The sequence below is a fragment of the Homarus americanus genome, unplaced genomic scaffold (assembly GCF_018991925.1).
Source record: "Homarus americanus isolate GMGI-L3 unplaced genomic scaffold, GMGI_Hamer_2.0 scaffold33556, whole genome shotgun sequence".
Lineage (NCBI taxonomy): Eukaryota > Metazoa > Arthropoda > Malacostraca > Decapoda > Nephropidae > Homarus > Homarus americanus.
Genome location: NW_024713392.1, coordinates 211,805 through 238,133, shown reverse-complemented (window position 1 = coordinate 238,133; position 26,329 = coordinate 211,805). Strand labels below are relative to the sequence as shown.

The following is a 26,329-nucleotide window of genomic DNA, read 5'->3' as shown; positions in this document are numbered from 1 at the left end:
TGGTGGTAACATTGAACACAACCTGGTGGTGGTAACAGTGACCTCTATCTGGTGGTGGTAACAGTAACCACTACCTGGTGGTGGTAACACTGAACACTACCTGGTGGCGGTAACAGTAACCACTACCTGGTGGTGGTAACACTGAACACTACCTGGTGGTGGTAACAGTGATCATGTAACAAAGAAAAGTTATTTCTTAATCAAAATATAATAAATGTCAAAAAACAGAATAAAATAAATATTAATAAAATGTAATGAAACACATTATAATGATGCATGTTTTATTGATCAACATTCTTCAGTGTGGATTAGGGTGTGGGGAAGTGTGGGTGATGCTTGGTGTGGGTGAGGCTTGGTGTGGGGGAGTGTGGGTGAGGCTTGGTGTGGGGGGAGGTGATGCTTGTGTGTGGGTGAGGTGGGAGTGTGGGTGAGGCTTGGTGTGGGGAGTGTGGGTGTGGCTTGGTGTGGGGGGAGGTGAGGCTTGGTGTGGGGAGTGGGTGTGGCTTGGTGGGGGGGTGGGTGAGGCTTGGTGTGAGGTGAGGCTTGGTGTGAGGCTTGGGGGGGTTTGGGTGAGGTTTAGTGTAGGGTCACTGGGTGTGAGGTGACTCCCTCCTCTCCCAACAAGTGAACGCGGCCCATCTTGCTACAGCCAGGAAATCTGATGTTATAAGTATTGGGAAAATGAGTCGAAAGAATAAGGGAAGAAGAATATGGGATACTTGGTAAAAATATGGAACTCAAAAGTAGGGGGGGGGGGAATAGGTTTAGGGAACAAGGTTATAAAGCATGCTCATATAAAAACAAGTTAATATACTGCAGCCACTCCTCCACTGCACGTAGAAACAGAATCAAAATCATTACCGAATTAAAATCATTTTAAAGTCAGTGGCATATAATGGAGAAGTTTAATTCTCAGATAATCAAGATTCTCTGTTGATTAATATATTCTCAGTTTTAAGTAAATTTTTTACAATCTTTTCTCATTCCTTTCTCAATCTAAGCATAAATTTTATATAGTATTTTTTAGTTGTTTATAAGGAGAGAAATTATTCACACTACTGCCATGGTACTTTACACATTATCATTGAAATTAAGTGAACACAAGAATACAAACATTTTATCATAAGTCATCAGGCATTTGATAAGTCCCCAGCAGGGCCCAGAGATGGGCAGTCCGCTAGCCTAGCCGAAGGCTGTAAGATCTTCTGTCTAAGGGTGTGTCCACACTAAGTGTAGCATGTGATCGCCAAGAAGAAACGGAGCACAGAGTCGGTACCCTGTGCTTCGTTTCTTCTTGTCGATCGCATGTTTTGGGGCAAAATGTACGTTAGTGTGGCTACACCCTAAGATCCCCAGAAGTTCTGTCCCAGAGAAGCTCAAAGTCCAAATGCGTCTCTTCATAATGTACATTAATTTTTAAGGAGAAAAATTTAGGCTCGTCCCCTCAGTTTGTTCCAAATACCTGTCAATAGGGACGTCATAATTGTTTTCTCTGTTTATTGGTGACTTCAGATACCTACACCGCAAAGTTCCCGAGAATATGAGTTCCGAAAGCGGGATACTCGATGGTTGCTCCAGTTGTTTGACTTCTTGGGCTAGGAAGCTGAAACTTGGACACAAAAATGACTACGTGCCTTGGGGTGTGAGTCGATGAGAGTCCTGAGCTGGTCAGTTATTATTTGTAAGGGGGGTCAGTATAAGGTTAACACATTTCTTTGGTCTTATGAGGAAGGGGGACGTCTCGAGCACCAGTTCTTTGTGGCCTTCAGGTAGATGGATCTCCGCTGCCAGCAACAGCTTGGCCAGCACCACTTTCGCCTCCATCAAAGCAAACCTCATTGCTGGACCAAAGGACAAGGAACACATTATTAAAGATCTTTACCTGAGGATGCATCACCTGAAAATTAGTCCCAAATTTATTTCATCTTAAGCTTAACCACCAGAGTTGTAATAAGTACCGGACTTTGTTACTAAAGTAAAAGTATTGTTACAGTGGCAAAATGTTATTCAAGTAGAAGTAAAATTATCCAAAGTTCAATGTGCTCAAGTAGAAGTAAAAAAGTATCTCATTCATAAAGTACTCAAGAACTGAAAGTAAAAAAGTATTGTAACAACAAAATTATTTAATTATCTCAAATATTAAAATAAATCCTCAGTAAATTAAAAAAAAATAGTTAACTAAAGATAAAAATAAAAGAGACACAGCACTACACGTGTATATTTGCAAATCTTTCTGATGAGATTAATCAAGAACTGAATCTCAAAATTGTGGCGGTCCAATCAGAATCTTTTAGGCCTAAATATAAGTCCTGCATGACCTACCGAAATAGAATTTGTTCAGCCGCTCTTCTCCCTACAATCCATGGCAGGGATAGTGAACGGGCTGAAAATATATAGGAGATGTAAACAGGGAAACCAGATACCAGATGAACAACGATGCCATAGAGACATCCGACTGCGAGAGAGATTTAGGAGTAATGATAAGTAGGAACCTTAAGCCAAGTAAACAATGTGTTTTTGCTCGTAACAAGGCTAATAAAGTATTTGGGTTCATACAAAGGAGTGTTAGTTACAAGACTAGCGAGGTCATCCTAAAACTGTATCTTGCGCTTGTGAGACCACACCTGGATTACGCAGTTCAGTTCTGGTCACCGTATTACAGAATGGATATTGAATCCTTGGAAAGAATTCAGAGGAGAATGACAAGACTAACCCCGGGCATTAGGAACCTTGAGTATAGAGATAGGTTAAAGCATCTAAATTTGCACTCCCTCGAGAGAAGTAGAGCAAGGGGCGACCTGATAGAGGTGTATAAATGGAAGTCAGGGCTAAGCAAAGGGGACACTGCAAAGGTACTCAAACTATCCAACCAGGAGCGAACTCGTAACAATGGTTTTAAGTTAGACAAATTCAGATTTAGGCGCGAAATAGGTAAACACTGGTTTGGAAACAGAGTAGTGGATAAATGGAACAAGTTACCAAATATCATCATTAACTCAAATACGCAGAATAGCTTCAAACATAGGTTGGATGCTTATATGAGCAATAGGGGTTGGGTGTAAACGGGACTGCCCAGTATGGGCCAATAGGCCCGCTGCAGTTTCCTCCATCCTTATGTTCTTATATCCATCCAAAACTATGATCTCGTTCTTCCTTATACACACAAGTATCGTCGACGTGGACTTATGATCCACAGACATAATGTTGTCTCTGCTCACATTAGGTTAGGACAGACCTATCTGGCAAGTATCTGAGGCGGGGCATGACCCACACTTCTCTTCCTGTAAACTCTGTAACTCCCAACGCTAACAGCCTTCAACACTATTGCCTTGACAAGCCCACTGCAGGGGTAGATCCTGGTCCTGGGAGTCTGGACCCCACTTTTCTTCAGAAAATTCCACTATTGTTTCTTTAATGCAGTATCGTACTCAGACATTTTTGTAAAGCAAAACGTAAATACTATTGACCTCAGAAAATCTCCTAATATCAAGTGCACATGGCCTCAAAATGTCCATGATATTGATCAGATTTTAAAAAAATCTGGGGGCTTAGTGCTCCCCTCCCCCCCCCCCCACCACAAACACCCCTAGATGGGTGGGCTCATTGTGCTCGCCATGTTCTCTCACCCACAACTTCTTGATCTTCCATTTTTTATATTCCTGGATTTGTCCTACTACAGGACGAATCACTAACCACTGTATATCACCGCCTACCCTATCGTATGCTACCCACGCTTTGGTGGGTGCTAACTCCCATTGTCCTTAAATCATTTAAATATTGCCTCCATACAGCGTGTCCTGCGAGACATGAGTAGCAATGTATTAGGGTCTGACCACATGGTCTTGTGGCTAGGCTTGTCGCCCCCTGGGTGTAATTAATTAATTAAATAATAAATAATAAGCCCAACATGACTAAATAGACGCTCACAAGCAGCAGATGAAGGCAATGGGGTGTTAGGCTTCAAAGATAAGTCACATAATGTCCGGAAAGACCCCAATAGCTCCATTCCATCCCCTGGGCATGCCAAGAAGCGACCAAGCTCATTCAGTTGAGGAGTTTGTGAATGATTGTTGCCTCTATAGTGACTGAGTCTGACTGTGACTCACCGTGAACTGTCCCTCTAATTTAAGTGTGGCTTTGGTGACGTCACTTTTCGACTAATTGATGGGTGGCTGAATTTTTCGCACCATGTAACATCTGGTGGGTGCTGGTGGGGGGGGGGGGGAGCAGTGTTACTTAGTTATTCAAGCAGAATTTTAAATACACCCAGTCTCACACACATGTATAAATACAGCCTTTATATCTACGATGGAGTTATGTAAAACATTTTAAAATCACAGCCTCTTTGAAATGCATTTTAGGTACAGGTGTATATGCAAAGAGAGGGGATTTGATGAGGGAGGGAGGGATAAGAGGGTAGGCTAGGTGAGGTGGGTGGTCAAGGTGCTAACGGACACAAGAAGATCAAAGGGAAGTCCGCTGTTTTGGCCACTGCCACCTGACCTGACCTCACGAGAGCTCTTGGTATGTGACCGCGTGGTGCTTCCCCACACCATACCCTTCATGGCTCCACCCACACCATACTCACCACCCACACAACTTTTTGTGTTATGGTTAATAATTAATTAATTAATTAATTAAACATATATTATTATTTTGTATGTAGCGAGTAACGATTTTTTATTTTTAAATTATATTGGAATAAAAGTATTAAGTACTTAAGTATAAGTATAGGTACTAAAAAATTTTGTATTTTTAAAAAAGTAAATACCCAAAAATGTTACTTGAGTACAGTACTCAAGTAAATTTATTTAGTTACTTTACAACCTTGTTAACTACCTAAGTGTTGTATTTGGGTCTGGATTAAGGTTTCAGGCATCCTTGTTCAGAAGGCATTTCTCAATGGAGTATTTTTTTTACGAAGATACAGTATTGTTTACAGTAAATTTATTTGCTATGTAAGAAAAAATCAACCTAAATAGCTCTTTTTTTTAGTTAATTTTTTATATAAAGCATAAAACATACTACACAATTTGCCACTATTAGCAAGTACAGTATGGATCAGCCAGCCACAAAAGCACACCTCTCCGTGACGCAGTCTTTACCTGGCTGGCTGCAACCACCGTAGTCACACACTTTGGGCTTTGCTGCTTGGTTAGAACAACTTATGATATTAGCTTTACTATACATAAAGTTCGCAACCTACTTGAGATATATAAACTATTACTCTGTTTTGTGAAGCAAGACAAAAGATTTGAGCTGAACTTAAAAATACTACTACCCGGTACTCGTAGTTATTGTTTATTTTTAAAGTTATATTTGTATGGGGTATTTCTATTTGGATCATAAACAGGGGCGGTTACAGTGGCAAGCCTGGATGGTCTAATGATTTTTGAGTCAATGTATCAGGGTCACTAAAACATTAGACAAATATGCGTCTCGACACACCTTTCCGAGATAACACGACAAAGCAATGAAATAAGGACACCTGGGAACCCTCACCTAACATATCATAAGCTAATCTAATCCAACATAAGCGAATCTAGCCTAACCTAATCTAACGTAACCCCAGGTGAAATAAACTGAGCGGCTTAATCTTCCTGTGATCCCTGGAGATATACAAGGTAGCAGTAACGTCGCATTACCATGAACACTGTATTTATCAAATGTCACTTGGTAAAGCGACTCATGCACCACCCTTTTTAACTATCACCGACTAGTTCCTGTCTTTTATAGTTTTCCCAACAGGAAACGGAATGAAAACATAAGAGGGGCTTACAGAAAGAAGTTTTGTGTTTAAAATAAAAATGCTGACCCGAGACTTTAGGAATGGAGTCACCAAATTATTTCTGTCTTAGGAATGTGTTGAAAACAATTAGCCAATAAACATAAAAGAATAATTCCCAAGAATGTGATGTTGGAGATATTTATAACTTATTATGTTACAAATACTAGTGACTCAACATGTTACAAGGAGCTAATAGTAATAAGGTGTTTATTACTTCAGTATTAAGTTTACATTAAGAATTCTTATTGAGACAAGGTATAAGTCATAATGAAGGACTCCTGGTACAGTAATATACGTTATGCAGATGATACTGCTTTTATCACAGATAGAGTGAAGAGGCATTATAAAACCTCGTTAAAAGATTAGTGGACAAAGGTGAACAATATGGTTTAAGAGTTAATGCTGTAGGCAACAGGGAACTTAACATGTGGAAAATTTTGTGTATTTGGGAAGTACCTTTAGCTGTGACGATAGATATACTGAAGAAATCAAAACAATAATAGGGCGAGCAAAAAGAACATTTACTAATCTAAAAGACCTAATAAAAGGGGACATTAACTTCAATTTGATAAAAGGGTTGCAGAAAGGCTTTACAGTATATGGCAAGGACTAATGTATAGGCTAGAAGCGTGGATACTTTCAGCAGGCGCCAGAGGTAGGAGGCCTTTGGAAAGCGGTGTTATAGGCGAATGCTAAGAATAAACTACACTGACAGGAAAACAAATGAAGAAGTACTAAGATTAAAAAAAACCCTCTAAATAAAATATGTACGAGTACTTGAAATGCATAGAAAAAGAAAAATGAGATACTTTGGTCATGTAATTAAGGATGAGGGGATAATAAAAAAATATATTAATGGGTAGAGTTGAGGGTGGGAGGGCTAGGAGAAGGCAGAGACACTGGGATGGATGGGTGAAAAAAAAATGGTCCCCGGAGAGCTACAAAACCTTAGAGGATTGGCAAGAACAGCCCGAGAACGTTCAGAGTGCTTCTGTACTGTGGTCGCCAACCCTCCGATATGACGACGGTACTTTGATTGAGTGATAAGTCCACAATGCTAAGCCTCAGATTCCAGAATAATAAGTTCACTCAACCATCTTTTGCCATAAAAACAACGTTATTACGTAGCTTAATGTATCCTAACCTAGAAGAGTATTTCATAGCTTAATATAATGTAATCTTAACCTAGCCTAAACTAACGTATAACATGTCCACCATTATAAGAGCCAGATTAACATGTTTGCAGGAGGACATTGTGGACGGAAGTGTTAAGGGGAACAGCAAGTCATTATGTAAATCATCAAACAAATAAATCACGGGAAAATAATGATGTGGTCACTAGTTACTGTATTTCGGGACATTTACTCTGATCAGGAGACGGAATTGAATTGGTAGGAAGCTTACTGTGCTTCATTGTGTGAATAGCACCATCTTCTAACTTGCTGGATAAAATCATGTCTCGCAACCAAATGTAATCAAACTTAACCTTATGTTCTGAATTCAGAGCATAACGCGCCTGACTTGTTTACAAGTTCATGTTAACTATCTGTTTTCCCCCGAGGCTGGAGTCATCAAGGCGCCATACCATATACTGGCAGATAATGTTCTATTCACAGCCATACTAAGTTACTTCATAGCCATATTAAGTTACTAACGAACACTTAATCCTCTCGATGACCAGTCGATGAAGACTTTGTACATTTTGTAGTTGGGTCATTACATAACTGGGTGGGTCAGCTCCCAAAACCCACTAATCACCGTGCCTAACGGGTATTGTATTACAGCAACAGATATGGGTGCTGACTGAGTGTTATATAAAAACAAACCAAAACTGTACCTATCTAATAACAGCTACACTGATCTAGGTAATGAACACCTGCTGCCTGATCTACGAATGATACGAAAAAGATCAGAGCAAAGTACAATACACCAGCGATTGGTGGCGGCTGTGGTAAAACTAGTATCACTCACCACACTCATCACTCACCACACTCGGCACTAACACCACTTCACTCGTCACTCAAATAAGCTACCCTGGTCACTAAGGCACAAACTGCCAGTCAGAGGTCACCCACCTACACAGTTCCTTGGGCCTGAACCGAAGGGGAGGTGGGTGCAGCTGGTGATGGAGCCCTTGTTCTCAGGGAGGAAGCGGTCTGGTATGAACTCTTCAGGATCGTGCCAGTAGCGGGAGTCATAGTGAAGGCTCCGCACCGGTACCGACACCAGGTCTTCAGGATGTAAGGTTATCTCTGTCCCAGGCAACCTGTAGTAGTAGTGGCTGTACTTCACCTATGTGCCAGGTAAACTATAGTGGTCATACCTCACCAAGTCACCACACACCTAAGAGAGCTCAGGCTTACAATTGGCTCAGCCATATCAATATTATTATCCACTCTGTATCTGTATTTTTTGAGCTAAATAAACTGTTTTAATATCAATACAGTGCCAGGTAGACTGTAGTGGTCATACCTCACCGAGACACCACACAACCTACAGTGCCAAGTAGTGTTATAAGTAAGCAGGGTTGGATTATTTAATCTAAATATAAAAACATTTTGCTTTAATCTTACCTTTTTCATTGGTTTTACGATTTTTTTATTTATATTATTTCCTGATGGTTATAATGATTTATAGTAAATTTCCATCACCACTGATGCTAAAATTAAATTTGAAACCATGACTAAGCGTATGGATGCAACCTACTTCATAATCTGGTTAACCTCTTAACACTAAATCTTCAAGTCATGTGCCCAGACGAAAAATTAATTCCCAGGTATTTTAATGCACCTACCAGTCCTACTTCCACCTCCTGCTGTGTCAATTAATTATGTTCAGTTCCTACTCCTGTTTTTCACAACTGCCATTGTTCCTGACCTTTTTGGTAATTTAGTGTTACTGTGGCTATTCTCTTTAAGTAAGGTCTGTCAGGTTTCTTTTAACATGTTATAGTTATTGTTTGTAAACAGATACCAATCATGAATTATCATTAATAAGAATTGTCAACTATAATAATGTTGCATAGTAAAATTTATTTTAAGAAGGGCTTTTTCCATATGTCAGGATGAACTTAAACTTAACTTCGTTTTTAAGGACTTTATGTAAGATGAGTTTGAATGACCTGTGCCCGGGTGGGCTATTCGCCGTAAAAAAACAACTAATGTATGACTAATTACCATATTAAATAATTATAATAAGAGTTAAAAATACTTGACTTATTCAAACCACCATTATAAAATTAAAAATGGTAAATTTAACCAATGGCTTTTGCCAGTCCTGTTTAAATAATGTTATCCACTATACATCGTAGGTATAATAAGTTCCACCTGGATCTCTGGAAACATTCTAACGTTCGCATTGCTCTCTACTGAACGTTAAAAAATTTCTATTTACAGTTCTGTACTGTACAGGAATTCTATTACACTCAAGATGTCAGTCTCAATGGACATCGCCTCATCATAATTCGAATCTATTTCTGTAATTATGATGGTCATTAATACTCCACTGCCCTGACACACTTCACATACAGTGTAGGAACAAGGCCACACAGTTAGGTAGTACTATATCTCGTTATCTGGGAAGAGGTGAGAGGGTTCAGGATGCTAGTAGTATTGTCTATCCTTTGAGTTTAAGGAGATACATCATACTAACAGTGTTCTTGGTTACAAATCCACTGCTGTCAATAAATTGCATTTGATGTTAAAGATTCTGCCTCAAAAACATGGCACCTTTCGTACTCCTGCTCCACGTTACCCGTTTAGTAGATGTGACCAAACATCTCTGTCAAGGGGTATGAAATGGTGGCCAAGGCTTTTTTGTCCAGTTAGGCTATTTGGGTAAGGAGTAAACTAACCCCATTTCCAGCTAGGGGAAGAAAGAAGGACCAAGTCCCTTCTTTAACCAAGGGTAAGACAGAGGTGATCAATTATTTTACCAGTTCAGGGGAAAATAGAGGAGACCAATTTTCTTCAATTAGGAGAAGGCAGAAGAGAACTGTCGAGAGCACAGGATTATAGTCCCCCACGAAACAGGAAAATATTTGTGGCATTGGACAAAATTATGATGAGGACAATGTTCAAGCTGCCAGCGAACTAAGCTTAAGAGAATGACTGAGAGACTCACTGGTAGGTCTTGGTACACCGCCGCTCAATCAGTGGTGCTGGTGGATACATCCTCAACGTTTCTGATGAGAAAAATAAAGACACAGTAAAACATACCCACAAGACTGATGGCTTTTTCTTGCTAATTAGGATCTTTTGACATTTTTTATTAAATTTTGACACAAAATTGGAAGCCAAAATGACGTAAAAATTACAATGAGAATACCTAATCTAATGTAGCCCAAATTAATTTGGCCTCAAGTGATGACATAAGTTCTTACCCATAATACAGGCTTCAAGAAACTTAGCCTCCATTATGCCCTGGTACGTTACGTCACCATGTTCTTCAACCATCTTTTGCAGCTCCTGGCGGAGACGCTGCTGCTGCACAGGATTCTTGGCCAGTAGAAAGGCGGAGAAGGCCAGGGTAGAGGCCGTAGTGTCGTAGCCAGCTACCAAGAAGAGGACGCATTGAGCCACGATGACTCTGTCCTTCAACACTGAAATACCGTCCTGGTTAGTTACAAGATCGTCTGTCTATATTGATGTATAAAGTGGTCTGCAAGTCGCTGGTGAAAGACCACGATGGGAGCAGTACAGGGAGTTTTGTAAGGTAACGCAACCTCTGTATGACACACACCACCTGCTTCTGGAGTTCCCACACACAACACACTTCTTGCTCTGTCACACGCTTCTACTGAATACAGCTCTACAGACTTCCAGATCTCTCTTTCTACCTTTTCATCTACCTTTACATCATTATCACCATTCTCTCTTACTCGTCTACCCTATTCACTGGTTGAAGCTGTAAAGCAAACAACTGGTAGAAACCGATCCGAACCCGATGGCAGCACGTGAAAATAGTTAATCTCAAGGCAATAACTACAGTAGATAGAAGTCCTTGGCGCTGAATCTGGGACTCTTTCCGAGGCCTCAGTCAATTTTCACTCCTTTGTCACGAAATAGGGCCAAGCAGCATGAGGTGATATGTGCCCTATTTTCTTGCCTTTAAATAGATAAGTAAAGAAAAAAGAATCACGAACATTAATCCAGAACATGATGGTGTTGCTGGCGATGCTAAACGTCGTACCCCCCAGTATTTGTACACCACAACTACTCTTCCTATACAGTTTTAGGGTATTAAGGGACTAAAGTCAAACCTCAATTCAGTCCATCTACTACTTCAGTTTATGGTTTATGGGACATCTTAGGTGTTCAAATGTGGCTCCACTCTCTCTCGCTGTGTGTGTGTGTGTGTGTGTGTGTGTGTGTGTGTGTGTGTGTGTGTGTGTGTGTGTGTGTGTGTGTGCGTGAATTTGTTTAAGATGTAGAAGCTGTCGCCAACACAACAACCACACCCTAAGTTAACGAGCTGCATGACCCAGTGTCAAGGAATAGTCCGAGAAGACCGGACAACTGGCCAACTGCACTGGCTAACCATTACCCCGGAAGACGATCCGCAAATCGATTAACATCCAGGTTCCCAATTACTGCTGAGTAGACAGAGGCAAATGGCATAAAGAAACTTGCCCATAGTTTCACCCTGCCCGATGATCGAACTCGGGTCCGCTTGCTTGCCGGGCAAGGATGCTGACCATTACTATTACGTTGCTGTCACTCAGAATCGAGTATGACGATCATCCAGCTATGATACAATGATATGAGTTAATAAAAGATGTCACCTCCATTGGTGTGCTCTGAGTTGACTCGAGAAGCCAATACGGGACTGGCAAAGCCGTGCACAAATATTGCACGTGTGGAGGGCTACATCAAGTGCGGGAGGCATGGCGGCGGCGTCTTTCTGGCGCTGGTGCTTGTCGGCTTCGGTATGCAGTCGGGATAACTCGAAAGTATTCACACCTAGTGCGGTGCTCCTCCAAGAGTTACGGTGTGGAGTGATCGTCTCCCAGGTGAAAGGGTCGATTTGTCACTTTTTCAGGTTTGTTTCCTAACCGTCCTTATTCCTTTTCCGTTGTCCATCAGCGTTACGTTTACCATTCGTTAGGTGACTGTAAAGTAGTTGTTTTAGTAATCTACTGTCGTTCATGCGGGTAACATGGCCAGTCCAACGTAGTTGTTCATGGATAATGGTAGCCTCGATACTCCTACAGTTGGTGTCAGCAAGGATACTGGCGTTTTTCTATTGTCTTCCCAGCGAACCTGGACTACATTGATGAAAAGTTTCAAGTTTGAGGTGCCTCTCATATTTGACCCATGTCTGGCTGCCATACAGCAGGGTGGGAAAGATCACTGAGCGATCGACTTGCAGCTTTGTAGATAATTTCAGCTCCCTACAGTTGAAGACATGGGGACAGAGTCTGCCAAAGGCTTGAGATGCATCTGATCCGATGTTAAATCTTCTCGTTATCGATGTCTGTGGTGGTAGACAGGGACTGAAAGTGGGAAACATTAGAGGGGGAGTATCTTTAACCTGGATGGGTGGTGGAGATGTGGCTGAACCATGGGCTGGCTGGAAGAAAATATGAGTCTTCTGTACATTTACCTTAAGGCTGAAGGTGTATATGCATCTGAGTAGGTGTTCAGGGTGTCCTGTGGGTCGTGTTCAGTGTGAGCGACGAGGGTGAAGTCGTCTGCACACTGAAGTTTAGTAATGGAAGCGGCCGACACATTTGTTTCTGCCTTGAGTCATCTTATGTTGAAAAGTCCCTTCATCTGGTACTGGATGTCCACCCCACCAGCTAAATTGGCACAGGCAAAAATAAGGAATGCAACCAAGAAAAATGGAAAAGACAGTTTGTGCCAGTACACATCCTTGTTTTACCCCCATTTGGATGGAGAAGAACTCAGAATGGGTGCCATTGTGCAGGACACTGCCGTTCATGCCATCTTGGAGTTGCCTCACAATGGCGATGAATTTTGGTGGGCAACCAACACGAGTGAGGGTCCACCAGAGGGCTTCCCTGTTGACCGAGTCGAAGGCCTTAGTAAGGTCGATGAAAGCCATGTACAAGTCACGACGCCGTTCTCTGCACTTCTCCTGTATCTGGCTGGTTGCAAAGATCATGTCAGTGGTGCCACTTGATGGTCTATAGCCACATTGAAATTCTGGGAGGAAGTTGTACGCCCCAGAAAGAAGTCTTTTTGGGGGACGCAGGTGATAATCTTGCCAGCTACGGACAGCAGCGAGATCCCGCGGTAGTTGCCACAGTCTGACCGGTCTCCCTTGTTCTTATAAATATTGATGATGGTAACGTTTTTAAGATCTTTGGGGATTTCCTCCTCCTCTCATATATTCTGCAGGAGAGAGTGGAGATGGCTGGTAAGCAGAGGTCCTCCTGCTTTATACACCTCGGCTGGGATTCCATAAGGCCTTGTGGCTTTGTAATTTTTCATCTGCTTGATGGCATTAGCTACCTCATCACGGGATGGACGATAGCTGAGGTGGGTCAGCTGTGGGTACTGAGGGACGTGCTGGGTAGTCAGGATATCCATATCGATGTTTCGGGTGAGCAGGGAATGGTAGTGCTCTTTCCAGCCTTCTTCATTTTTAATCAGGGAGTTACCGTCAGATGAGCGGAGGCAGGCTGCATCATGAGTAGTTGGGCCACACATTGTATTAGTGGAATTGAAAAATTCACCCCTCTTGTGTTGATATGCAAATTTTGCGTTTCAGACACTTTATACTTTCACCATTCGTCCTTAAGGTCACGAAGTTTGTGCTGGGCCATCGCTCACTTCTAGCGGAAAGTATCAGCTGTGGTCCAAAACAGGTGGTTGTTCTGCCAATCACTGAAAGCAGCACATTTACCATTGACGAGTTTCTCGATTTCCCGGTTATTTTCATGAAACCTACCTGGTGTTTTCTTTCGATGTGACCGAGGCTCTTGCTGCAGGTTTTTGTGATGACAGGGTCGAGAATACCCCATTCGACACTCGGATTTTGGTTGTTTGTTGTTGGATTGTTGATCAGCCCATTGTCGAGCTGCTGCCTGAAAGCATATTCTACTGCTTGATCCTCCAGTCACTTGGTATTAAAACTTTTCTGGAGGCTTGTTGCCTACGCCGTTCTGCAAAAGGAGAGTTCGACTCTGACGAGCTGGTGATGTGTCATAGTGGTCTAAGCCACGCATGGCACAGGTGATGAGGACATCTTGGTGATCTTTTTCGCTAACAATGATGTAGTTCAATGAGATGCCAATGTTTGAATCGTGGGTGTTGCCAAGAACCCTTGAACTTGTCGGCCTGCCTAAACAAGGTGTTGGTGATAGTGAGGTTGTGTTCAATACACTTGATGAGGAGAAGTAGGCCGTTGGGATTACACTTGCCCACTCCGTTTTCCCTATGGTTTCCTACCTTAAGTCAGCATTTCTGCCAACCCTGGCAGTGAAGTCACCAAGGAGCACAACCTTATCTTCTCTAGGGATAGAGGTTAGCACTCATTCAAGGTCGGCATAAAAGGCCTCCTTGATGTCATTCTCTGCATCTAGTGTTGGGGCATATGGACGTAAGTAATTCAGTGGGATTCGGAGCATCATGAGGTGCTCGTTGACCCCACAGGCATTTCAGTTAGCCTAACTAGGATGGATTGGCGAGTGGCAAAGCCAACTCCATAAATGCAGTTTCTTTCCACAGCAGGCTTACCCTTTCAGAAGAAGATATAGCCGGATCCCCGTTCTGCGAGTCAACCCTCGTCTGGGAACCAGGACTCACTAATGGCTACTGTATCGATGTTATGCCCAGACAGCTCATTTGCCACAGGGGCGGTTCTTCTTCCAGGACGCTCATTTGTGCCAGTATCCTGAAGGGTCCTGACATTCCATGTAGCGACCATAATAAGTTGTATTTTTTTTTGCTTTGATCTGTGATTATGTTTTCGACCGCATTAGGATGACCTTACTGGGTAGATGATGGCTGTGAGTGAGTTGATTAATGTGGTGAGGCAGGAACCCTGGTGCACTTAGCTGCAACAACTGGGGAGAGAGAGAGTTGTTGGGTTTCGCCTCAATAACCTGTCCATCTTGCTTTGCCTTCATCCACCGGTGTAGTCATTGGTTTCCCTTGTTGGCCACCTCTTCTGCCTATTCTGTCGTTGGGGTCTTACTGAGTTCTATAAGCATGTCTACCTGATGCGGGGCTCCACAGCAAATTTTTTGTTTGAAGTTTATTCCTGTAGCTTTATACTTACCAAGGTTAATCCGCAAGGCATTGGGACAGTGGTTGGTAGGCGCCAGGGCTTGTCCACATGTCGGTGGGCCTGTGCGCCGTTCTTTGGGGCAGACTACTGCTCCAAGATCCTCTGCTCTAGCCTGGGGCTGCGAGGCAACCAGTTATCGTGTACACGTTGGCACGAAGAGGCATAGCAAGAATCTTGATGGTGAAGAGGCTGTGTACTGGCAGGGGAAGACTTACGCAATGCTGCTTCCCTATTTACCACGAGGGCGAGCCAGCGGCGGTAGCTGAATACAAGAGGAAACTAGCAATGCCTGTACCTTAACACTAACATAATGCAACTACAATAGACGTATTACACCACTGTGCGCGCACACACACACACACACGCACACCGATTAACTAACACATTCCTGGATGAGGCGTACAATGAAAGACAAAAGTCGTGTCGTAAAATATGGTGAAAACATATGCCGAAGGGCTAAAACTTTTGGTGTGCTCTGCCTTGTGGTAGGAGGCTCTCATAATGTTTCACGAGTTATATTTAATCTTCGGACAAAACCGCAAACACGACTTTTGTCTTTGATTGTACACTGTAAACACTGGCTTAACTCGGCTCGGCTCTCACTGCTCGTTTTCTATCCTTCCCTGTCTGTCCCTCTCCTGTATACTCATTTCAATATTCCATTGTTCCCTCGATGCCTGTGAGTCGCTGACATTTTCTATCACCCAAATCCTGTTAGTCACCTTCCCACACTATCAAATCTAGGTGAGTCATGCAACACAGACATTGCAATATCAAATGGGGAGATACCTCATTTGATATTGCAATTTTACTTCAAGCCTGTGTCTGTGATTCTATTACTTCAGAAAGACATGGCTCAAGTACCTGAGGGTTAGTGAGAAATAAACTACACAACGTCTACACTGACCTTGTTTCGAGGTGATGGTGGGCTGGTTGGAGGTGGTAAGGTGGTTGTGCATGGTGTGGTCGTCGTCCTGGGTTGTGTGGTCACTGTCGTTGATATTGGGGTTTTCAGCAGCTCTGGATTCCAGCAGTAGGTCTAAGAAGTCCCCGCGTTTTTGTCCCACCTCCCTGGCCGCCTTGGTTTCCAACACTACCCTTTCCAAGAATTTCATGGCAGGCAGGTCCAGTGAAAGTCCAAGTAAAGAAATTAGCTTTGGAGAAATTAGCAGAAGCATGAACTTTAGAAACATTGTAAATGTAAATTTAAAAAAGGAATCTGCTTGCAGAGTAAATTCTGAATTTTCGTTTTCAAGGGAATTACATTCAATACCAAAAGCACAAGAACCTATTGTGTCCATAGTGTACCGTCCAAAGTTGTACTTCATGTCAACATGAGGTTTCTTAGTGGCTTCTTTGAGAGAGAAGGAAACGAGAGCATCAGCCTTATGGTAGACGAGAGGGAACATCCTCCGCATCTTGCCTGAAGTAAATGTGGGGCTCATCACATTACGTAGTGCTTTCCATTCTTCCCCTTCCATGTTAAACAGCATGTCATTCTGTAAGCTGTCGTTGTCCACACGGAACGACCGACTGTTAACGAAGTGGTCAAAGTCCTTAATCAAGATGTGTTTGATAATATCTGGGTCACCGACCAGCAGGACAGGATTAAAAAATTCATATAATCCACAGAAAGTTGCTCCACCATGCTTGTAGTAAACCTGCAATAACAAAACACGAATTACTGTAAGAAGTGGTTAAACACGAGGATCCTCTCTGAAGCAGTTTTTAAATCATTTGTTTTTGAAGTGTTGTGTTGGTGAATGTGTCGGGGTTGGTCATTGACATGAAATCGTATTTACAGCTAGTAAATTCTATACTCTCAGTTCCATTTGTTGTAAGATATATACTGTATATATTATTGCATGGTCCAGAGTTGTATTAGGGTTTAAAATGTTTTAAAAATGTTACTCCTCGCCGTCTCTTCAATAAATCAGAAAGACCCTACCCTTTTCAATAATCCTTTCAAGACTCCCCAAGTTAAATTGAATTATTAAATTAAAAGTGAGTAACATTTGAATATAATAACTGAAATAAATAACATATGATAATCAATAACTGTGAAAAGAAATCTATCATACCTGGCCCTACGAATGTTCTGGACACAGAACATGATTCTTGTACAAGTCTCTAACTGTTGTGGTGCAATAGGTTAATTATCAGTGTTTCTCTTTATCTAATATACTATAGGACTAGGCGTGTGTGTGTGTGTGTGTGTCTGTCTGTCTGTCTGTCTGTCTGTCTGTCTGTGTGCGTGTGTCTGCTCTGGGCAGCCGAAACGGCACAAACGTTTTTCATCAAACTTTGTGGAAAAATCGCAAAAAATTTGTAGAGTGGAACAAACCTGGTCCCATATCGATGGTTTCTTAAGGAAGCCATTAATTAACCATTTTATTTATGCTGGAAAACGATGCAAGTCTACGGACTTGGCGCACCCTCATTCGCTGCAAGCTGTCGGCCCACGATTGCAGTTATCGTAAGGCTCCCTCCTCCTCCCCCCATTATTTTTCTTAGCCTACTTTTTTTAATGTAGTTTGGATTAGTAAAGGAAGGAAGATGAGTAAATAGAAGAATAAAGAAGGGGAAACAGAAAATAGTTAGAGAAACAGGTGGGGGGAGCTGAGTTTCATCATGCGTCTGGATGTGCAGTTTCAACGTTACCAGACGACCTTACAGCTACAGTGTACTGTATACTTATTCCTGTGGGTGACTGTACATGGAAAAGGAGAAGAGATAAAAAGATAATAACAGGAATGCATGGAGAAGATGACTACAATAGACACAGGGTGAATATAGACAGTGAAACAGACAGGGGGTTGAAAAAATAGACAGATTCATACATGCACAAATAGACAATATGGCAACTAACATGACAGACAGACAGCTGACTGACTGGTTTGCATTACACAAACAGGCAGACACACGCCAACAACGGATAAGACAGACAGATTTGACGACACAAAGAGTACAGACGGGCTTACATTCAAACACCACATGGACGAACAGACAGTTGGGATGGCAATAGACAGGACGGATAGACTTGAGACATTGGAAGGCATTTATAAACAAGAATAACACCAAATTGACCGTAGCTGCGTCAGTGAGGGTAGGAGGTCTTACATCCACCAGCGTAAATAATAAGACGCATTGAAAACTAACAACCACGCCCATGATTATAACAACCACTACTATGGTCATAACAACCACGACCATGATTATAACAACCACGACCATGATTATAACAACCACAACCATGATTATAACAACCACGACTATGATTATATCACCCAACCATGATTATAACAACCACAACTGAGATTATAACAACCACGACCATGATTATAACAACCAGGACCATGATTATAACAACCACGACCATGATATAACAACCAGGACCATGATTATAACAACCAAGACCATGATTATAACAACCACGACCATGATTATAACAACCACGACCATGATTATAACAACCTCGGTAAACTGTACCACCGGACTCGCCACCGGGCACGAAGGGCCCACGATCACTTGTTATTACTATTATTATTATTATTATTATTATTATTATTATTATTATTATTATTATCATTATTATCCCTCCCTTTGTCAGAAGTATCCATTCTTTTTCATAACGGTCAAGAGGCCTCCTCTCCTTCCACTGGCTGCCTGAGGAGGACCACTCACTACCACCTCACCCTCATCACCACCACCACCTCACACTCACCACCACCTCACGCTCACCACCACCTCACACTCACCACCTCACACTCATCACCACCTCACCACCACCTCACACTCACCACCTCACACTCACACCACCACCTCACCTCACTCACCACCACCACCTCACACCACCACCACCCTCCACTCACCACCACACCACCACCACCACCATCTCACCTCACCATCTCACCACCTCACCACCACCACTCTCCTCTTACCACCACCATCTCACACACCACCATCTCACACTCATCACCACCTCACACTCACCACCACCTCACACCCACCACCACCACCCCTCACACCATCTCCACCACCACCACCATCTCACACTCACCACCACCTCCCACACTCCACCACCACCTCACACCACCACCACCACCACCTCCACCTCACACCCACCCCACCACCACCACCCCACACCCACCACCACCACCTCACACTCACCACCACCACTCACCTCACCACACCTCACCACCACCACCACTCACACTCACCAACACCTCCACTCACCACCACCTCCACACCCCACCACCACCACCACCTCACACCCACCACCACCACACTCACCACCATCTCACACTCCCACCACTCACCACCACCACCTCCACACCCTCCACCACCACCACCCTCACCACCACTCACCACCACCTCCCACCACCACCACCACCACCTCACCTCATCACCACCACCACCTCACACTCACACCACCTCCACTCACCACCCTCACCCCTCACCACCTCCCACCACCACCACCACCACCTCTCACCACCTCCACTCACCACCACCACCTCCTCACCACCACACCCATCACACCCCACCACCTCACCACCACCTCCCACCACCTCACACTCACCACCACCACCACCATCTCTCACCACCACCTCACCTCCACCACCACCTCACACTCACCACCACCTCACCACCTCACCACCACCATCTCACACTCACCACCACCTCACACTCACCACCACCATCTCACACTCACCACCACCACCTCACACTCACCACCACCATCTCACAATCACCATCTCACCACCACCCTCACACTCACCACCACCATCTCACACTCACCACCACCACCTCACACTCACCACCACCATCTCACACTCACCACCACCACCTCACACTCACCACCACCATCTCACACTCACCACCACCTCACACTCACCACCACCTCACACTCATCACCACCTCACACTCATGTTATCTTCCATTTACCCGTTGTGGGTAAAGTTTTCAAATCCAAATGGTCTTTTCTTCATTTACTAAGAAAATATATTATTGCACAATAACTAGGATATCACTGTAATTAATCGTATGAGCTGTGAGCATTAATAAAGGATGAAGCATATGTATAATGAGCTTCGTGAACACAAGTTTGATGTGGGTGAGAGACTGGCACAGACTGCCAGAAGCCAGCTAATGAATTGCTGACCCACGCATTCAAGGTGCAGGCGAACAGTGGAAAACCATTGTCACATGTGCAGTTATGACCACTCACTGCTCATAGGCTAGTTACTGTGGGAGATGGAATTATATAAACATACAGTAATGTATGTGGCCCTCATTTATATAAGTATTACTGTCTGTTTGACAGGGGCTAACATATCGCTTGGCCACCACTCTCTGAGTTCTACGTGGTGTAGTCTAACCACATAGTATAAAATAATACCGATGGTTGCTTATCGATGTTATAAAAGACAATATGAGCTGGAACTAAACTGAGGAACCTACAACTGAGGGTTGAGTGTCTGAATTTCTAGCCTCAAGTGCCTTACGTGTCAGTGCTTTAAAATGCACAATTGCAACTTTTGAAGAGATTATATCTGTAATAGCAAAATCAGCATTTAAATTTTGAAAATAAGTACTATAAAATTAATGTTATATTGTCAGAAACTAGATTGAGTTTGCCGAGAGTAAAATTAACATTAAAAAACAAATAAAGCTATAAGATCTGAATTTATATTCAAATTAAAATAAAATGATGATGGGCTGGCAAGGTTATGACGGCAATACTGATGAATTCACAATAGTCTGGAGCCATATAATAATATAATAACCTTGAACTACGAAGTGCTTACCACCGTCCTGGCAGAGTAAAATGACATTGGGTTGGCCAGGAAGATTATGAAGAGGTGCATAAAACACCATTTTCGTGGAAATAGGTGTATAAATATATTGTGTCAGCGCTGCTAATTCAAGGTGTGGGCGAACAAGGGAAAAACAGTTACCTCCACCACCAAGCACTAGCAAGGTTTGGCAGTGGACTACTGCACCATCCTCGTCATCGTCACTCATGCCACCGGTAGTCCCCCACCCACCTCTTGCAGTCTGCTACTACAACAAAATTCAGCCCATAAGAGTCGGCACTTATAGATATAAGAATAGCACCATCCCATCTATTGATAAAATAATAAACAACTCCTGACTTATGTACTGTACAGCCATGTAAATGTATTCAACACATATCATTCTGTCTAAATCAAATGTTAGTTTGTATATTTTCAGTCACCGGCTGCAACTCTATTAATAAACCGTTTATTATTATTATTATTATTATTATTATTATTATTATTATTATTATTATTATTATTATTATTATTATTATTATTACACAAACACACACACACCAGTTTGTCCCATAATAATAATCAATATGGATTTTACCGTATTTGATATATTTCAGTTAATATAATTCCGTTAATCTCCAGGTAATTCTTTGCTTATTTACTTATTCCTTATTGTCATTATCGGTGTTCTGCATTCTTCCACAGTATGGTCACCGCCAACACTGTCACCACCACCACTGTCACCACCAACACGGTCACCACGAACAGTTACCACGAACAGTTACCACCAATACGTCATCACAAACACGTCGTCATCAATATATCACCACCAGTTTATCACCACTAACACGTCACCACCATCATCACCAGTAACACGTGATCACTATCACGTCACCAGCAATATATCACAAGTAACACGTAACCACCAGTATATCACCAGCAACACGTCATCAGCAATATATCACCACTAACACGTCACCAGCAATATATGACCACTAACACGTCACCAGCAATATATCACCTGTAACACATCATCAGCAATATATCACCACTAACACGTCACCAGCAGTATATCACCACTAACACGTCACCAGTAATATATCACCAGTAACACGTCACGACCAGTAACACGTCATCAGGAATATATCACCACTAACATGCCACCAGCAATATATCACCACTAACACGTCACCACCAGTAACACGTCATCAGGAATATATCACCACTAACACGTCACCAGCAATATATCACCACTAACACGTCATCAGCAATATATCACCACTAACACGTCAATATATCACCACTAACACGTCACCAGCAAATATCACCACTAACACCAGCAATATATCAACACGTCACCAGCAATATATCACTAGTAACACGTCACCAGCAATATATCACTAGTAACACGTCACCAGCAATATATCACCACTAACACGTCACCAGCAATATATCACCACTAACACGTCACCAGCAATATATCACCAGTAACACGTCATCAGCCATATCACCACTAACACGTCACCAGCAATATATCACCAGTAACACGTCATCAGCAATATATCACCACTAACACGTCACCAGCAATATATCACCAGTAACACGTCATCAGCAATATATCACCACTAACACGTCACCAGCAATATATCACCTGTAACACGTCATCAGCAATATATCACCACTAACACGTCACCAGCAATATATCACCAGTAACACGTCATCAGCCATATATCACCACTAACACGTCAACAGCAATATATCACCATTAACACGTCACAAGCAATATATCAACACTAACACGTCACCAGTAACACGTCACCAGCAATATATCACCACTAACACGTCACAGCAATATATCACCACTAACACGTCATCAGCAATATATCACCACAACACGTCACCAGCAATATATCACCACTAACACGTCACAAGCAATATATCAACACTAACACGTCACCAGTAACACGTCACCAGCAATATATCACCACTAACACGTCAACAGCAATATATCACCAGCAGTATATCACCAGCAATATATCACCACTAACACGTCACCAGCAATATATCACCACTAACACATCACCAGCAATATATCACCACTAACACGTCACCAGCAATATATCACCACTAACACGTCAACAGCAATATATCACCACTAACACGTCACCAGCAATATATCACCACTAACACGTCACCAGCAATATATCACCATTAACACGTCACCCGCAATATATCACCACTAACACGTCACCAGCAATATATCACCATTAACACGTCACCCGCAATATATCACCACTAACACGTCACCAGCAATATATCACCACTAACACGTCACCAGCAATATATCACCACTAACACGTCACCAGCAATATATCACCATTAACACGTCACCAGCAATATATCACACAAGCAATATATCACCACTAACACGTCACCAGCAATATATCACCACTAACACGTCACCAGCAATATATCACCATTAACATGTCACCAGCAATATATCACCACTAACACGTCACCAGCAATATATCACCATTAACATGTCACCAGCAATATATCACCACTAACACGTCACCAGCAATATATCACCATTAACATGTCACCAGCAATATATCACCACTAACACGTCACCAGCAATATATCACCATTAACATGTCACCAGCAATATATCACCACTAACACGTCACCAGCAATATATCACCACCAACACGTCACCAGCAATATATCACCATTAACATGTCACCAGCATATATCACCACTAACACGTCACCAGCAATATATCACCATTAACATGTCACCAGCAATATATCACCACTAACACGTCACCAGCAATATATCACCATTAACATGTCACCAGCAATATATCACCACTAACACGTCACCAGCAATATATCACCATTAACATGTCACCAGCAATATATCACCACTAACACGTCACCAGCAATATATCACCACTAACACGTCACCAGCAATATATCACCACTAACTCGCCATCACATACCTCGTCATTATAGATCCAGCGGGAGACGAGCAGTGAATACAGTTTGTGTAGGTGACCGATGACTGGTAGGTACGGGGCAGTAGGCACACCACGGGCTGACCAGTAGCTGTGACGCCACCTCGAGTACGCCCACACCCCCAACACGCCCACCACCAGTAACAACCACACCTCAACGCCCATTCTGAAACAAAGATGTATAAATGTAAGAATCATCAGGAGGGAGTCGTAACACGGTAACACACAGGGCAGTAACTCGGTAACACACAGGACAGTAACATGGCAACTTACAGGACAGTAACATGGTAACACACAGGACAGTAACATGGTAACACACAAGACAGTATTGCTGTGTTATTGTCCTGTGTATTGCTGCATTACTGTCCTGTTTATTGCTGTGTTACTGTTCTGTGTATTTCTGTGTTACTGTCCTGTTTATTGCTGCGTTACTGTTACGAGTGAGCGTTCTATCGTTGGTTGTGGATTCGCAACGTGAACGTCTTTTGTTTGTGACGTCATTTCTGCTGCGTGCGCTCGCAGTGTTAAGTGAAGTACAGAGTATCTCCTTTCTTATTGTACATTATGTTTCTAGTGGTATAACGTGTAAACCTTGCTTGACTTTCATAACACCAAGTGAAGTATTATTTGTGAAAGATTATTGTTAATCATATTATGGAGTTCCACGGAAAATAACATACTTATTTATGAGGTTTCGTGGGGTACAATAAGAAAGGATGTTGTAGGAATTCGTGGTATAATGTTGTCTAGCACTCAGGATGGATGGAAACTCTAAAGTGGTTTTCTTGTATAATATAAGTTATATGATAGACAGTCTGGTGCTGGAGGTGCCGTGTGGTGAGGAGCTGCTCAGTAGAGACGTTAGGTGAGTAGCGTGTTGAAGGAGGCAGATGTGCAGGAGCTTCGTTAGAGAAGATGTTGCCTGTTGCTGGCCTCCTGGTTGAATGAAAGCTGGATAGCGTGGAGCTTGCTGGAGGAGGTGCTGCGTGTTCAGGAAGATGGGCCAGAATGAGAGCTGGTTGGTGAGGAAGCTCAGAGAAGGACAGCTGGTGGGTCGCCATGCTCGCTGGCGGGAGCGAGGACCGCCAGGCAGGCGAGGAGAAGCGAAGGGAGCCAGGCAGCGGCGGAGGAGGAGGTGTTGCGTGTTGTAGAAGAGAAGCTAGAATCAATCTCAATGGAGAGACAGAGCTTATATACCCAGCAGCCGTGAGTCCTCTATGAGTCATGTTGGGAAAACCCGAGAAGTAACCGGTCTTTTGCTCGGTTGCTAGGATACGATAGCATCTGGTGACGCCGCTCGCTTGCCGCTAGTTTCGTTGCTAGGGAAGATGGTAGCAGCTGATGGTGCGGCTACGCAGTTGTAGGTGAGAAGTCCACTACGATGTACTCCGTACTTCACTTAACACTGCGAGCGCACGCAGCAGAAATGACGTCACAAACAAAAGACGTTCACGTTGCGAATCCACAACCAACGATGATCGCTCACTCGTAACAGTAACGCAGCAATAAACAGGACAGTAGCACAGAAATACACAGAACAGTAACACAGCAATAAACAGGACAGTAATGCAGCAATACACAGGACAATAACACAGCAATACACAGGACAGTAACGCGATAATATACTGGACAGTAACACAGCTGTGCGCTGAACAGTAACGCAGCAATAAACAGGACAGTAATGCAGCAATACACAGGACAGTAACGCGATAATATACAAGATAGTAACAAGACAGTAACACCGAGGATAGCTGCATGGTAACACCCATGATGTGGCCCCCACACACTTGTAATTTCATACACTATTAATGTAATAAACAGTAATAAACTTGGCTTTGGAAGTGTAACTGCAAGATACAGCAGTAACAAGCTAACGCATAAGACTGTAACACGCTGTACAATAACACACAAGACAATCACATTAATATAGTAACACATAATAGGACAGTAACACAATACAGTGTGAGCTCATTCAAAACCAGACTTGACCAACACTGACGCAGGTACAGATACATCCTGGAGCCAGTACATGCCCAGTACTTACCTACAGTGCGTAAGAGAGACGTGACCGACTATCCAGGCTGATCGGCAAAGAGGAATTTAGAGGACAACGTATATCACATGACAGTCATCATGGACCGGGTGGTCGAGATGCCACCACAACAAGCTTTTATGGTACGCTGATATTTTCTTCGTTATTATTATCTCAGCTACTAGTCGTCCACCATACTGTTGTTTTGTATACCTAGAGTCACTTAGTACTATTAGTGTTGCTACTATTTGTCATGTCGATCGTTTAAAACTAGAAAATATATGTTGCTATACTGACCTTCGACAACTATGCCTCGCATACCAGTCCCCCCCATAGAGCCCAATTATAACATATTGTTTCATAACCTTTGTCTTCCAATTCGTTATTTTTGTATATTTTCCTTGTTAAATCTACTCATTTTTCACCAGACTGCCCATAAGTTA

The 26,329-nt window shown here is 42.8% G+C and overlaps 1 protein-coding gene across 2 annotated transcripts; it reads right to left on the bottom strand.

The window, feature by feature from the left end:
* Positions 1–736: 736 nt before the first annotated feature.
* LOC121871947 (cytochrome P450 3A29-like) lies at positions 737–26,005 on the bottom strand. 2 transcript variants are annotated; one of them, XM_042374570.1, is made up of 8 exons: positions 25,899–26,005; positions 23,840–24,020; positions 16,332–16,704; positions 15,951–16,136; positions 10,170–10,388; positions 9,911–9,971; positions 7,864–8,054; positions 737–1,841 (listed from the first exon to the last, which is right to left on the bottom strand). In XM_042374570.1, exons 2-8 carry the CDS (start codon positions 24,017–24,019, stop codon positions 1,669–1,671), a joined length of 1,383 nt encoding a protein of 460 aa, XP_042230504.1. In that variant the 5' UTR covers position 24,020; positions 25,899–26,005; the 3' UTR covers positions 737–1,668. The 2 variants fall into 2 exon arrangements, with proteins under 2 accessions (XP_042230504.1, XP_042230495.1); XM_042374561.1 differs by having other exon boundaries at positions 15,951–16,704.
* Between the last annotated feature and the right edge of the window lie 324 nt (positions 26,006–26,329).